The sequence below is a fragment of the Lactuca saligna genome, chromosome 7 (assembly GCF_052625555.1).
Source record: "Lactuca saligna cultivar CGN05327 chromosome 7, ASM5262555v1, whole genome shotgun sequence".
In the NCBI taxonomy this organism is placed as follows: Eukaryota; Viridiplantae; Streptophyta; class Magnoliopsida; order Asterales; family Asteraceae; genus Lactuca; species Lactuca saligna.
In genome coordinates, this window is record NC_136423.1 from 72,575,152 (window position 1) to 72,590,167 (window position 15,016).

Below are 15,016 nucleotides of genomic sequence, written 5' to 3' on the forward strand. Positions count from 1 at the left end.
CGGATTTCCAGGTATCATATTTTAATTGTTTAATTTGAAGTTATGAGGAGGGACTAAGCGAGTTGACGCTTAGACTCGTCGAGTATTAATGAACGGACTCGACGAGTCGATGGGTGGACTCGACGAGTCCGCGCTGATGTCAAAAACCCTAAATCTCCGGGCTTGTGCCCTATTTAAGGGACCTTATAGCCCTCATTTGCGGCTACCAGTCCAGAGAGAGAACCCCTAGAGAGCTTGAGCGAGTTGTGTGAGAGAGAGAGCTTTTTGATCCCTTTTTGTCGTGGTTTTGCAAAGAAGAAGGTGTTTCCAGGAAGAGAAAATCAAGAGGGTTGCTAATCCGTGGTTTCCAAGCTTAGATCTACAATGTTGAGGTAGCAAATCGATCCTTTCTCTGTTTTGTTTAAGATCCTTGAATTTTAGGGTTTTGTATACCCTTTATTGGCTTGAATTGTTGAGTATGTTGTCCCTTTGAGTGTTAGACTCTTGATCTGGACCTTTAGAGGTCTAGAGGGCCTTATCCATTCTGCTTTATGTTGGTTCATGGAGGAAATGAGACTATGTTGCTATTTTAGAAGCCATTTCACCAAGGAAAGCCTTGTGTGTGTTGCATGAATGTCAAGACTGGACCTTTACGTGATTATTGTGTTTGGGAAGGGCAAATCAATAGGTTAGAGAAGCAGATCTGACCTCAGAAGGTCATTTGAGTGTGATTATGGAAGCAACTCGTCGAGTCCATAAGTGGACTCGACGAGTCGAGTCGGGGTTGCCCTGCGATTCGTGACATGAGTAACCCGTCGAGTGAAGGGATGAATCGACGTGCCAAGTGAGACTAGAAGGATTCAGAGGACCTGCATGGACTCGCCGAGTCGCCCATGTGCACTCGACGAGTCAGGTCAAAGTTTGATCGTTGACTTCAGTTGACCTTAGGGGTTTGGTCAAGCTAATTTAAGAGAGTTTAGGGAGGGGTAGAATGGCCTTCTACCCAATCTTTAGAGATGAGACTATGACTGGGTATTGATCAGGATTGTTATTTGGATGATAAGAGGAGGCTAGGTCGGGACGTCGAGCACGAGAATTTATCCGACTTCATTCGAGGTGAGTCTTCTCACTATACATTACCTAGAGTGGTAACTATGTGTAGACCGAAGGGTCTTGTGTGCTATGTGTATGTATGAGATTATGTGCATTGTGATACATATATGATATGTTTTATACATACCGGACTGGAGTGTCCAACGATATAGACCGGACTGAAAGGTCCAACGATATAGACCGGATCAGAGGGTCCAACGAGCTACGGGATTGGAGGGTCCCATTGAGACACATCGACCGAAGGGTCATGTTGTAGCCTTGAGTGGCGTATGTGTTACATGTGGTATTTTGGGGAACTCACTAAGCATTTATGCTTACCGTGTTATGTGATATGTGTCTCAGGTACCGGCGAGGATCACGGGAAGGCACCGGCATGAGTCGTACACACTGAGGGATTTTATGTATTGAGATATTAGGATTTGTTTTTATCGGATGATGTGTAAACATTGACTTTTGGGATTTCTTAATGAATGAATTGTGTGTTTAAAATGAAAAATTGTTTTGAAAGTTCATGTTGTTACAAGTTGGTATCAGAGTCTTGGTTTGAGGGATTCGGATGCACCTTCGGGCGTATCTGAATTCAAACTGAGGATTTGAGAATTTTTTCACAATAAAACAATTTTTCTAAAAGAGTAAAAGGTTTTGAAACAAGTAGAACATAGCAAATGTGTACGATCAGCCAACGCTTGAATGGTGATTTCCCAAAATACCCTTATATTATGTGTTATGAGATATGATATGACATGCTATGCATGCTATGGTAGGCTAGGTATTCATATTAGGACTAGAGTGACCTGATATATGATGCCTTAGCCTATGAGATTACTGCTGCTATGAGATGATTGAGAGTGAGTAGGTAGCAGTGAGGAGCTTACGAGAGGTCTGCTGGAGAGTAGCCTACACATAGCGAGATTAGAGTACTTGTGATTTGGGATCCAAGGAGGAGGACTTGGGGTGAATACTGATGCGGTGTGGATGGTAGTATAGGGCTCGTACTACTGAAGACACCGAATCAGTGCGCAATCCAAGTAAGAATCCTTAGGGTACTAAGGAGCAAGTAGGGTTGAGTTATCGAGTGTGAGTATACTCGAGCGACTCTGATATTTTTATGTTGTATTTCAAAGACATCATGGTTGTGACACGCCACAGACCAAAGACCAACGGCGTGAGTGACGAGGAGCTTCGTCCAATGATCCACGATGAAGTGGTTGCGACTATCTGCGCAGAGATACCAGAGATGTTTGGGTCTATCAAGACCACCCTGATTGAGACATTCGATGAGAGATACGCAGCAGTTACTGAGGCTGCGGCTACTGCAGTTGTGGCTGCTGCTAAACCTCAGTGGGGTGACTCGTTGTTGTACCGGGAGTTCAACAACACGAAGCCAACAGAGTTTGATGGGACGCAGGATCCGATTGTTGCTGTCCAGACATGCTGAAGGCTTTGTATGCATGTTGTTATTTGTATATGTTATCTGGTTGGGTGTTGGCACTTTGGGGGAACTGACTAAGCTTTCTGCTTACAGTTTTGGTTTATGGTTTTAGGTACTTCAGCAGGATCTTGTTTGGGTGAAGGCGTGACCGTACACATCCTCGCGTTTTGAACTTATGATTTCTAGGAAAACTCTGATAATGTAAATGTTTTGAAAACTATGTTGAAAGAGATTCTGATTTTTAAATAATGTTTTGGAAACAACGGTTTTTGTAAACACTTCTATAAAAAAAGGGTTGTTTTGAAAAGTTTAAATTTTATTAAAATTTTGGATGTTACAGTGACTCTTGCTGATATGATTGTATGCTTTATTTATATAGGGTGAAATAGACCCGTTCGGTTGAAAAAAAATATCGATTGAGTTAAAATAGACTTGAGGGTGAAATAGACTCGGGGGTAAAATAAACCCATACGGTTGAAAAATACTGATTGGGTTGAAATAGACTCGGGGGTGAAATAGACTCGTTACAACTTCGAGTTGATATGTATGTATGGTATGTGGTATTTTGGGAACTCATTAAGCTTTGTGCGTACATTTTATGTTTGAAATGTTTTCAGGTACTTCTGATTTCAAAAGGAAGGGTCCAACTTGATCGCACTTCATAACCTTTAGATTTATTCCACATCGAATATTTATATTTTCACTCTGATGTTTTGAAAATACTTCTACTATGACCATCTTTTGGGATAATGAATGAATAGTTTTGACTTATTCAAAATGAAAATTTTATTCAGTATTTTTTGGATGCTACACATGTAAACAATTAAAACAAGAACAAATAGACAAGTAAAGGAAATAGATCCAATAAATAAGTCGATAACATATATTGGATACACATGATGAAAGTAATAGGCAAAGAAGAGTTGGTAGGAGAAAACTGACCAACAACCACAAATGAAGAAAAATAAGGTAGACTATCTTAATATTATTCTGCTACTCTAATTCTAAGCTTTCATACTCTCATATCTCAAGTTATTTCCTATGTAAGGGCTATTTCTTTTAAGTTTAACATCACACTATGTTCTCACTTTCCTGGCCTACTTCTCCTCCTCGCACCCTCTATTGAGATCGTTTCTACTATCTTATTTAACGGATGTTACTTATGTTGGAATTATTAGGGTTTACATTGGATATATGGATACCACTTGGATCATGTGAACACTTTCTGAATTGATATTTCTACCATATGCATGGGTTACAAGAAATTCAGCCTAGGATAATCCAAGAGGGCACTTACGATTCTAGGCACACAAATCGTAAGCCAAATTGCTAGAAGAATTCTCTGTTTGTTTGAAGGAAACGAGAGCTAATAATTTTCATGTATCTCTTCTTAAAGAGAAGAGTCGTTTTTATAATAAACTAGAGTATGGTTTCTCTTAAGGTTGATTGTCATGGGTTGCTTCAGAAGCAAGTCAGGGAAATTCGAATTTTAATGAGGATTTAGGGTTTCCAAAACTAATGAATTTTGTTAGTTTTACCATAATCACCCTAACGAATTTGAATTTCCCACTATGTTCCTATATGTAAAATTCTAAGAGTTTTTGGGGCGCTCCCCCAAACCCCGCGGGGGCTTTGCCCCTCGACCCCGCTCCCAGCCAGTGACTCTGCCCCTTGGACCCCGCCAAAGGGGCGTTGCCCCAAAACCCCCGATTTGTTGTCGAACCGGCTTCTAATTCGATCTTATACATGTGCACACTTCATACAAAACTCGTACATATATTAGAGTACAAATTATGAAACCCCTTAACTCACATGTTAATTTCAATTACATAACATGACATGGTAACATTAAAATCACCAACAACTTATCAATTAATAAAGTTTTGAACAATCAGAAAATCAGTTATAAATGATATTTATCGATATCAAACCCATTTGAAATACATGTCTATGAGTTTTTAAACATTGAAGATTAGAGTGCTTCCCTTGAAAGTTTTAAAACAAATATGATGTAATAAAGTTGTTTACTCTTTATTTAACATATCTTAATTAGAAGTTTTACTATATAACAATCCTCTTAACACAAGATTGTCAAACCAAGAACAACTATATGACAGCTGTTGAAAAAACAAAGATTTGTACGAAGATGATTTCTTGTAATTGACTTCTTTTCTAATTTTGAAGTTGAAAGTTTTCTTAGTTTGCAAGTTTTAGCTTCAAATGTGAATGTGGAAAATGAATTTGATACCTTGCCTAATTTCTCTACTCCATGTTATATAAAAAATAACCCCTTTTCTTTCGTTCAACCTCTCAAATAAGCGGAGAAACAGAGGGAGAGAGGTGGAGAGCAAGGAGACACGAATTCCAACACAAAAAGGTAATACTTTTTCAGATTCGATCTGACGAAATCGAACGCAACCCCTCTTTCTTTCTGAATTCATTTCAGCAAAAAAGAAAAGATCCCTAGAATCTATACATCATAAGCAGTAATTAAGCTTACATTTCCGTTCTGCTTTCAGGCTTTTCAGATCCCAATTCGGTAGTTCGTTCTTTCCCCGACCTATTTTGCGTTTTCTTGCATGATCTTCGTTTGCTTTTGTTGAATTTGCATGTTTGCAATCTGAATGATTATCGTCATTCAAATTCATACCCATCTTATCAGAAAGTAGATACCTTCCATTTATGAATGCGTTTCAATTTCTCCATTATTCAATACATTCTTCCAATTCGTAATATCTTTCATATCAATGCTACTAAGAAAAACTTCCAATTTCCGTTTCTTTAACATCGCATGCAAGTTTTTCACTCAACTTCCTCATCAGTTCTTAACTTCTTGTACAATTTCGGTGATTTTCTTCTTTTTGCAGGATTTGTGTCTCCAATTACCACATTAAAAGAGGGATTCAAAGGCCCTAGGAGCCAAAACATGGAATTCGAGAGTAATACTACAAATTGGGATGGGGTTTACTACTACCCACATCTATTTGGTGGCATTATGCTAACAGCTGCATTGCTTGGTTTATCAACAAGTTATTTTGGTGGCATGATGGGGTTTCCTACTTTGCCTTATATGCTATCTTACTTGAGAAACCTTCAAAAGGAAAAAGGGGGAAAGAAACGAATTAGGGTTTACATGGATGGTTGTTTTGATCTTATGCATTATGGACATGCTAATGCTTTAAGACAAGCTAAAGCTTTGGGTGATGAATTGGTGGTTGGACTTGTAAGTGATGAGGAAATTATCAAGAACAAGGGCCCACCCGTTTTATCTATGGAAGAGAGGTATAATTATAATTTAGTGTTAAATTGTAAGAAACAACAAATCTACTTTCTTTAATTTGTTTATTTGTGCATCATATACTTTTGTTTCTTCCTATCATGAACATTATACTTTGAAAATCTTGCTAGAATTGGGTAGATTTTTCAAAGTTCAATTCCTTAAAGAAAAAAAAAATGAATGTACAATTCTATAATAGAAAGAAATATGAAAGTAGGATGTTGTGATTCTATAATTTGTTGTTAAAAGATTTCTAGTCTTTCCCTTTTTAGCATATCAAAGTATAAGATCTTAACAAGAAATTTTCTAAAATGTAACACCTTAATAAAAACAATTGAAAGTGCAATGATGTAATAAAAAGAAATTTTAGCATGATGCTATAATACACAAATAAATGAAAGTAGTCAATTACTATAATACTATTTCTTGCATTTAGCCGAATAATTTAGTGTGAAAAGCTTTAATGAAAACAAAATAAAAGTAGGATGCTATAAAGAAATAATAAATAAAAGTCTGTTGCTATTTCTTGTTTAAGGTTGGCTCTTGTTAGTGGATTGAAGTGGGTGGATGAAGTGATTTCTAATGCACCATATGAAATTACCGAAGAGTTTATGAATCGACTTTTTAATGAGCATAAGATTGATTACATCATACATGGTGATGATCCTTGCTTACTTCCTGATGGAAGTGACGCATATGCCCTTGCAAAAAAAGTTGGTAGATACAAGCAGATAAAACGTACGGAGGGCGTTTCTAGTACAGATATTGTAGGTACTACAACTAATTCATAATAGCAATTACTTTTCCTTTTTTTTAGTGTATGAGATTTCGTTTTGATCCTCAAAAGGACTTATTGACTTATGGTGGTAGGAAAAGGAGTTTTTAAAAAAGCGTTTGGAATTTGGATTAGTTTTTGTGGTGGGAAAAAGTCAATAAGTCAATAAGTTGTTTTTTTTAAAAGTCTGTGTCTTAAGTTAAGGGTATTTTAAGGTAAAATATTGAATTTTACAACTCAAAAAGTCATAAGGAGTTTTTTAGAGAAGTTATAAGTTCTAACTTCTTAAAATCTCCTTTTTGAAGGTTGAGAAGAATTTGTTTTAAAAGTCTTTCATTTTACTTTTTTTGACTTATTGACTTTTTAAAAAGTCAATAAGTTGTTTTGAGATGAAATCCCAAACACCTTCTTCATTGTTGATATGGGAAATGTACTTTAATATGTGTGTGTGTGATTCTTGTATGTAGGAAGAATATTGGCTTCTATAGAGGAGAAGAAAGGAACTCAAGTTTCTGATGAATCATTGGAGAATGAGATGAATAAAAGTGTGGAGAGTTTATTAAAATGTAAAAATGCTTCAAGTTTTCTTCCTACTTCAAGAAGAATTGTGCAATTCTCTAATGGAAAGGTATTATATTTTTATTCACCACTTAGTTATAAAGCTTGATAATATTAAAAAAGAACACAAGAAAAAGCCTAATGCTTTGTTATAGTAATTACCTAACCTACCCCTCCACTACATAGATGCCGAATAGTTTGCTGAATTTCCCATTCTACCCCTATCTAGAAATGGGGACTTAAGTGGATGTTTAGCTTTAGCAAGGTGTTTCTATGTTTAATTTTTTTTAGAGAAAATGCCTAAACTACCCCTCCACTACATACATGCTGAATAGTTTGCTGAATTTCCCATTCTACCCCCATCTAGAAATGGGGACTTTAGTGGATGTTTAGCTTTAGCAAGGTGTTTCTATGTTTAATTTTTTAGAGCAAATACCTAAACTACCCCTCCACTACATAGATGCTGAATAGTTTGCTGAGTTTCCCATTCTACCCTCATCTAAAAACATGGACTTAAGCGGATGTGTAGCAAGGTGTTTGTATGAGTTACTCTGTTTCATTTTACTCATTTAGGCTCTTGTGAATTGGAATATATATATATATATATATATATATATATATATATATATATATATATATATATATATATATATATATATATTTGATAAATTCTCTAAGAAAACTCTTGAATTTATTAATTAATTTATTTTCTTGACTTTTCAGGGTCCTGGACCAAATGCTCGTGTGGTGTATATTGATGGAGCATTTGATCTTTTTCATGCTGGACATGTTGAGGTATTTAGAAAAAAAAAAGTTTCTCCCTTTGTTAATTATTAATTATTACATTCTCATTTTTAAACACCCTACAATCCTCCATATCAAAACACAAAGACTTCCAACAAGTTTTTTCATTCAGAACATTTCTCAAACAGTCTTTTTCGTTCATCACAGGGCTAAAATGGTAATTTTCTGTCATTGAAAATTGTTTTCAAACATTCATGTCTTTGTCACCTGTCATTGAGAACGGTTGTTTGTCAAACAAAAAGCCTTCCAACAGTTTTTTTTTTTATTATTATTATTCAGAATGAACTGTTTGAATGTGAGCAAGTGACCATTTTGCCCTTTTGGCATCAATCATAACCAATAATTATCCATGTCTTTGCATACCTAGATTTTGAAGAGTGCTCGACAACTTGGAGACTTTTTGCTTGTGGGTATTTATACCGATCAAATTGTGAGGTAAATAGTAAAAATACTATACAACTTATTAAACTTTACATTTTTTTTTAAATTTTATATATTGATTATTAAATAAAAAAAGGATTTGTTTAATGTAGTGAACAAAGAGGAACACATTTCCCTCTTATGCATTTGCATGAAAGGAGTCTTAGTGTTTTGGCATGTCGATATGTTGATGAGGTCATCATTGGTGCTCCATGGGAGATTACAAAGGACATGGTATGTAATATTGAATTTTGAAACATCTTTTTTTTTTTTTTTTTTTTTTTTTTTTTTTTAAAGGGGGTTAAAATGCAAGAAATTGCAACCTACTTTCGTTTCCTTCTACTAGAACATTCTACTTTGAAAAAATCTACCTAATTACAAAATGTCATCCACAATCCACATATGAAACAATTTTCATTATATGATATAATTGGATAGATTTTGATTAGTAATATTATAAGTGCAATGATGTAATTAAAAAAAATGAAAGTAGTATGTTGATAGTTCTTGCATTTAGCCCTTTAATCAACTCGTATGAACTTAAAAATTAAATGATTGTATTGTTTCACCAAGAAAAGTTATTAGAACAAATAAGTGTCTCAATAATAGTGCAACATTTGATTGACTTAGACACATTGTTTACAAATTTTGTCCGGGTATTTCCCAAATGTCTTAAATACCCTTTCGTATAATAGAGGAATTGTGATGACCCAAAAATCAAAATTTCATTGTCTACTTTCGTTTCTTCCTACTACAACATTGTAATTTGAAAATTTTACCCTATTATAGCAAAATGTCATTCAAATACAAAGATGTCACTCATTTTTTTTTAAAGTATAATGTCATAAGAAAAATATGCAAAAATTTCAATGTATAATGCCTTGATAATAAAAAAAATTATGGAAGCAAAATGTTGTGATAGAAAGTACGCTGCCATTTCCTGCATTTACTTTTAAAAAACATGTTGATGATTGTATATTTTCTTAACTCATATTCTGCAAATTCATTGACATGACCAGATTACAACTTTCAATATCTCATTAGTTGTGCATGGAACAGTTTGTGAGGGCAAGTCTTCTATTAATGTGAGTTTTTTTCTTTTTTTTTTACACATTTTCTTGAGGTCAAAGTCCTATATGATAAAAATACATTGCTATTTCTTGCATTATAGGGCAAGCTAGATGATCCTTATTCGGTTCCCAAAAGTATAGGCATCTTCAAAATGCTTGAGAGTCCAAAAAATATCACCACAACTTCTGTGGCTCAAAGAATAAAGGCCAATCATGAGATCTATGAGGTATCTTTATATTCCAATTTCCAAATACATGTGAATTTGTATTTGTGTTTAATAAATAAGACATACTCTTAAGCTATGTCTGGCAGACTAGCTGGTAGCTGAAAAGCTAGCTGTTAGCTGATAAAGCTAGCTGACAAAAAATGACAGTTTGGTAAAAACTAGTTGATAAGCTAGCTGAAAGATATAAAATGAGATAGAAAGACATTTAGAAGAAATATGTTTTGTATAATTAGTTAAGGGTGTATTCGGGAAATTTTTAAAAAGCTCGTGAAAGCTACTTTAAGTAACCTTTTTAAAAGGGAAATTTCAGATAGAGTCCCAATATTTTGGGTGAGTTTACGGTTTAATCCGAAATTTTATTTTTTGAACAGAAATGTCGTGATTATCTAATTTTATACGATAATCTGTCATTTTTTGTTTAAAAAAATAAGGACTGTTTTCGTTAATTTAGGCAAAATATAAAATAATCGGAACTTTTCTGTTCAAAAAAGTAAAAGTTGGGATTAAACTGTAAACTGATTCAAAATATTGGGATTTTATTAGAAATTTCTTTTTTAAGAAGCTATTTTTTAGCTTGCCAAACATGATAATTTTAAAAAGCTTGGAAAATAAGCTAGCTTATTAGCTAGTTGTGACGTGTCAAACACAGCCTTAATGAAAGAAATACAATATGTGAATTAGTGTGTGACTTTTGCAGAAAAGAAATGCGAAGAAGGAAGCGAGTGAGAAAAAGTTTTATGAAGAAAGAAAATATATATCGGGAGACTAATTAATGATTAGGGTTATTATCATTCATATACTTTGACATAGAAGAAGGTACTTTGAGATGAGATGTATTTGTAAGTTTTTTTGTATTTTTGATTTATAGGATGAATGATTAGATGGTTGTTATGAATATGAACAAATGAGTAATGAAGTTTTATCATGTATTTCTGTAAATCAATTTTTTGGTGTCTATGATTGAATTTTGTAAAATTGATTTTTTTCTTGAATGATTCTTGTTTGTAAATGGTTGATTTTTATATGTATGATTAACTTTTCTTCTCTTTTTGGGGATTTGATGGAGTATGAAATGTAACATTTATGTTTTAAAAAGTGTATACGTCATCCATGTGTATGTATATCTCAAGAAAAATGTACGTTTTTTAATAATTGCTCATCCAAACACTAGCATATTGTTATTGTTTTATCTTTGCTTAGATACAATATCTCAAACAATGATGAATTTTTCACTACATTACGTATAATTGAACTCCTCTTTTTCAAATTTACAATTAAAGTGCCTCTTTACTCTTACATAGAAAGTTAACAATTTACTTCAAAATTGATTTATGGCAAGAAAAATGACGGGTAATACATTTACTATTTATCTTAATGAGTTAATGATATGATGATCTATAAAATAAAGGTTAAAGTCAAGGATGATAGCATATTCTTTATTTGTCGTATCTAAGTCATCAATTTTTGTGTACGTTAAAATTATTTTAACTACAAAAATGTTCCACTCAAAGCACACGATTGACTTTCTAATGGGTTTAAATAGTATGTTTTGCTGATATGATGTCTATACAATATGTATTTTTGACGTATAATACAGAGCTTTAAATATTATGGGACAAAAACTTACTTTTTATTTGTCCTACCGAGAAAGCTTTTACAGACGTACTAAATCATCATACCTATAGAAAAAAAAAATTCAGGCCACTCATTAATTCATTGACTTATATAAATATGGTGGGTGTTAAATCACTATCACTTCATCACCACACACAACCCCTAAAGGTTGGTATAAATACCAACCTTATATAAGGCTATCAGGAGTATCCACTACTATATTCTTTTTTTTTTTTTCTATTTAAATAAAAATATATATTTTTTAATTATTTACAATGTAAAAAGAGGTAGAGAGAGATATAGAAATTAATTGGATGTTGTCCATCATCATCCCTACCACAAATGAGCATGACCATTAAGAACTGCTAGCCGCCACTAACCGTCGTGGTGGTGTTAATGTTATTGGTTGGGTGTGGGGTGGACAACGAAACCCTCCGTTGAGAGTACTAAATAGCCTAACTACAAAAGACATTATTTAGATTTGAATACTAGGTCTATCTTATGGAGTTTATGTTGTGGGGCCTAACCCATATTTGTATATTGTATCAATTTATTATCAAATATCATCCCATTCATTATTGGAAAGAGAATGACTATGGAAAGAGAATGACTACGGTTAATAGGAAAATACAAATTAGGTGTCATAAATGTAACTAATTCTCCCTTCCGTTCCCTCTTTTCTTAGATATGTCTTTATTGTTGGTGATTTTAGTGTTAATGAACATTCTGGATAATTCGAACTAACATGTGAACTAATGAGGTTTATTATTTGTATGCTATATAAGATCGAATCATAACCAAAAGGCTTATAGTCTAGCGGTAGTCGGTGTTGCCATCTTTCCTTAAGGTTGAGGGTCCAATAAGCAAAGCCCCTGACAATGGTCTCATTGACCGGTCAGCGGGCGGGGTCAAGGGCCAGCGCCCCAAAAGGTCGTCGGAACCATACTTTAATAAATTGCATATTTTATACATCATATATTTCGTACATCATATATATGCATATGCATGACCCTTAAGAACCACACTTCAATAAATTGGAGCACATCCTCCGATACATCCCGAGAACGATACACCACTTCCTTCATCTGTATGTTTGCACAACTTCGGGCTATTGCTTTTTCTTGAGCAATAAACTCGCCTCTTGGTTCTCCAAACATCAACACATGGTTTCTTGTTCTAATGATGAGTGATGAGGCTGAATATCACGAGGTTGCCAACGTTGTTAGTACTTCTACCACTCTTGTATACCACAACAACTTGAATGTCATCTACATAACCTCCAATACACATAAAAATTGACACATTGTGACACATACATATTCACCATGTCTTCTCTTGGTATCAGTATCAAAATATCTTTATCGAGGGCTTACCATATCCTTTGTTCTCGGAGTTCCAATTCAAGTTTGATTGCCTAATAGCCTCCTGCTCAACCTATGGAGGCATATTAGTCTATATATTTTGTATGTAGCCTATCTATGTTGTAGGGCCAAGCTATATTTGTACATTGTACATTTTTCTACGAGCTCGCTTGAAATATAAGGTAAAACACGTTTTCTAAATGACTTAAAAGATAAAACATACAAAACTAAAGTTGGATAACCTTTGTACATGATAATATTCAAAAACTAGAATGCTCATTTCGATTCTTGAATCAGATCCAAATACAAGACCTCTTCCAATATAACATTCCTTCTACGATAATACCATATTTACCCTTTACAAACCTACCCAGGGTTACCCTTCATGAATCAAACTACATTAACAACTAAAAACCTAATTTCAACTGCTAAACACCCGTAGTACCTGACCAAGAAATTGGTGTAGACAAATTCATGGGTGCTTCTGGAATCATACAATGTTGTTGCCACTGATTCATCTCGTTTCTTGGAAATTGCTGTGAGTTGGCATCTTCGATATCCATGGTTATGGCTTCCATATCATCTGCATCCATCATCTCAGATGCTTCAGGGAACCCCACTTCTGGGTTTCCACGGTGGTGTGAAGGCGGTGCCACCCATGGAACCACCGCTAGGCTACCTTTGCTTGGCTCAGAGCCACCTTCATGTTTCTCTGTTTTGTCAACATCTGAAGATTTGATTATATATGGAGCGAAGAACTTACTTTTGTACCCTGAAAGGAAGTCGGAATTCACTGAAATGGAGAAAGGTGAACGAGATTGTAATGAAGGAATGTTGTTCATGGGATCGTAGAGAACAATAGCCCTCTCTTCATTCTCAGGAAGACTACCATTCAGCTCATTAATGGCTACCGAACTACGTGTCATTACTTGTTCCATGGATGTAGCTTGAGAGGGAACCGATTGTTCAAATACCAATGGACTCCCCATCTCTTCTTCCTCAACTATTGGGGGCAATTCCGCATCCTGAACACAATTAAAACCCTTCATTAGTCGGAACTAATTTTCGCGAATCAAAAGGAGCGAAAAGTTACTAGCAAAAACCAAACGGAATTGCTAATCGAAAAATTCTAGGTTTCGCAACTCTAATCTGACGGAATGTTCAAGAGAACTTGAACGACAGCTTTCACCCGAACCCTAGATGATCTAGATTGTGGAGAAGAATGCTAATTACAAGTAACAAATGAACAATTTTTTCATAGCGTAAAGCATCACAGAACAGAAATACAAGTATATGTGTAGACCATGTATGTATGTGTGTACGCACCAGACGGCGGATTTTCCTAGCCGGAGAAGAAAGGGAGAAGTCGCAGAAGTCGTCGTTAACTTCATCTAGATCTTTCCTCTTCAACTTCATCGGAAAATAACCTTCCATCGTACAATTACGCGGTTTTTGATGAACTTTGACAGCAATTCCTACCGATTCTTTCTGCAGCTTCGATGCAAACGGTGTTGATTATACGATCAAATTTACAATTTCAATAAAATTTGCTCTGAGTAGATGATCAGGATTATTGTTGAGCGTGTGGGTTTTAAGATTTATCCTGAAGCGACTATGGTTCTTTCTCCCTCTGGATGTCTCCAGAAACTATGTTTGCCTTTTAAGCCGATGGATATTTTTTACAAATTAATTTTCGTATAAAATTCACTAATCTAAATTAACGAGTTTAATTGATGGCAAAACCAAAATAACTGTGTACTTTTTATTTATCTATTTATTTTTTAATTTTATCTAAATTCACAAATCTAATAGATTTATTTTAATGTTTTAGATTTTTTGAATATTTTTAGATTTATTTTAATTTTTTCATTTTAGATTTTTTTATGACAAAGTTACATTTGATAGTTCTATTTAACTTCGTTTATTTGATCTTTTACATTATTATTAAAGTTTCACATTTTATTTTTAGATCGAAAAATATCCCGACTATTTATATTAGTATTGAGTATTGATAGGTTCAAGACTATAGAGATTAATTAGGAATCACTTAAAGAATGCCAACATGCCAATTCGGCAATTCCTATGTTCAAATTCACAAAATTTGGATCAATAATTTTAAGACATTTAACACCTTACACCATCAACATGAGGAGGCATAAAGAAGCAAATCTGTGAGTGATTACAAAATAATGAGAGAGTTTATCTTTGACATTTGGATCAATTGCATACGGGTGTTGAAACTATAAGATATAAACACTATTCTAACTGTAACGATCCAATTTTTACGGACAAAATATTCATTTTTAAATCAACACTTTGGAAAACATTTGTGAATTAACATCCTTTGAATCATCATTTCATAAACATATTTCGTGTCCAAAACCAA

At 34.3% G+C, this 15,016-nt stretch overlaps 2 protein-coding genes across 3 annotated transcripts; one reads left to right on the forward strand and one right to left on the reverse strand.

Moving 5' to 3' along the window:
* The first annotated feature begins 4,763 nt into the window (after positions 1–4,763).
* LOC145005493 (ethanolamine-phosphate cytidylyltransferase-like) lies at positions 4,764–10,594 on the forward strand. 2 transcript variants are annotated; one of them, XM_078964579.1, is made up of 11 exons: positions 4,830–4,901; positions 5,044–5,063; positions 5,392–5,806; positions 6,337–6,572; positions 7,044–7,204; positions 7,858–7,929; positions 8,306–8,373; positions 8,472–8,592; positions 9,378–9,443; positions 9,530–9,655; positions 10,353–10,594. In XM_078964579.1, exons 3-11 carry the CDS (start codon positions 5,451–5,453, stop codon positions 10,422–10,424), a joined length of 1,278 nt encoding a protein of 425 aa, XP_078820705.1. In that variant the 5' UTR covers positions 4,830–4,901; positions 5,044–5,063; positions 5,392–5,450; the 3' UTR covers positions 10,425–10,594. The 2 variants fall into 2 exon arrangements, with proteins under 2 accessions (XP_078820704.1, XP_078820705.1); XM_078964578.1 differs by lacking the exon at positions 5,044–5,063 and having other exon boundaries at positions 4,764–4,901.
* A 2,295-nt stretch (positions 10,595–12,889) lies between these two features.
* Positions 12,890–14,288, reverse strand: LOC145003872 (DBH-like monooxygenase). Its single transcript, XM_078962777.1, has 2 exons — positions 13,957–14,288; positions 12,890–13,655 (listed from the first exon to the last, which is right to left on the reverse strand). Exons 1-2 carry the CDS (start codon positions 14,062–14,064, stop codon positions 13,059–13,061), a joined length of 705 nt encoding a protein of 234 aa, XP_078818903.1. The 5' UTR covers positions 14,065–14,288; the 3' UTR covers positions 12,890–13,058.
* Between the last annotated feature and the right edge of the window lie 728 nt (positions 14,289–15,016).

Bases quoted from the DNA above. Each gene is read 5' to 3' on its own strand.
- LOC145005493 (XM_078964578.1), top strand. From the start codon at position 5,451: ATGGAATTCGAGAGTAATACTACAAATTGGGATGGGGTTTACTACTAC. The intron at 7,930-8,305 runs GTATTTAGAAAA...TTGCATACCTAG, and splicing joins TTCATGCTGGACATGTTGAG to ATTTTGAAGAGTGCTCGACA. The intron at 9,444-9,529 runs GTGAGTTTTTTT...CTTGCATTATAG, and splicing joins AGGGCAAGTCTTCTATTAAT to GGCAAGCTAGATGATCCTTA.
- LOC145003872 (XM_078962777.1), bottom strand. From the start codon at position 14,064: ATGGAAGGTTATTTTCCGATGAAGTTGAAGAGGAAAGATCTAGATGAA. The intron at 13,656-13,956 runs GTGCGTACACAC...AATTGTGTTCAG, and splicing joins CTAGGAAAATCCGCCGTCTG to GATGCGGAATTGCCCCCAAT.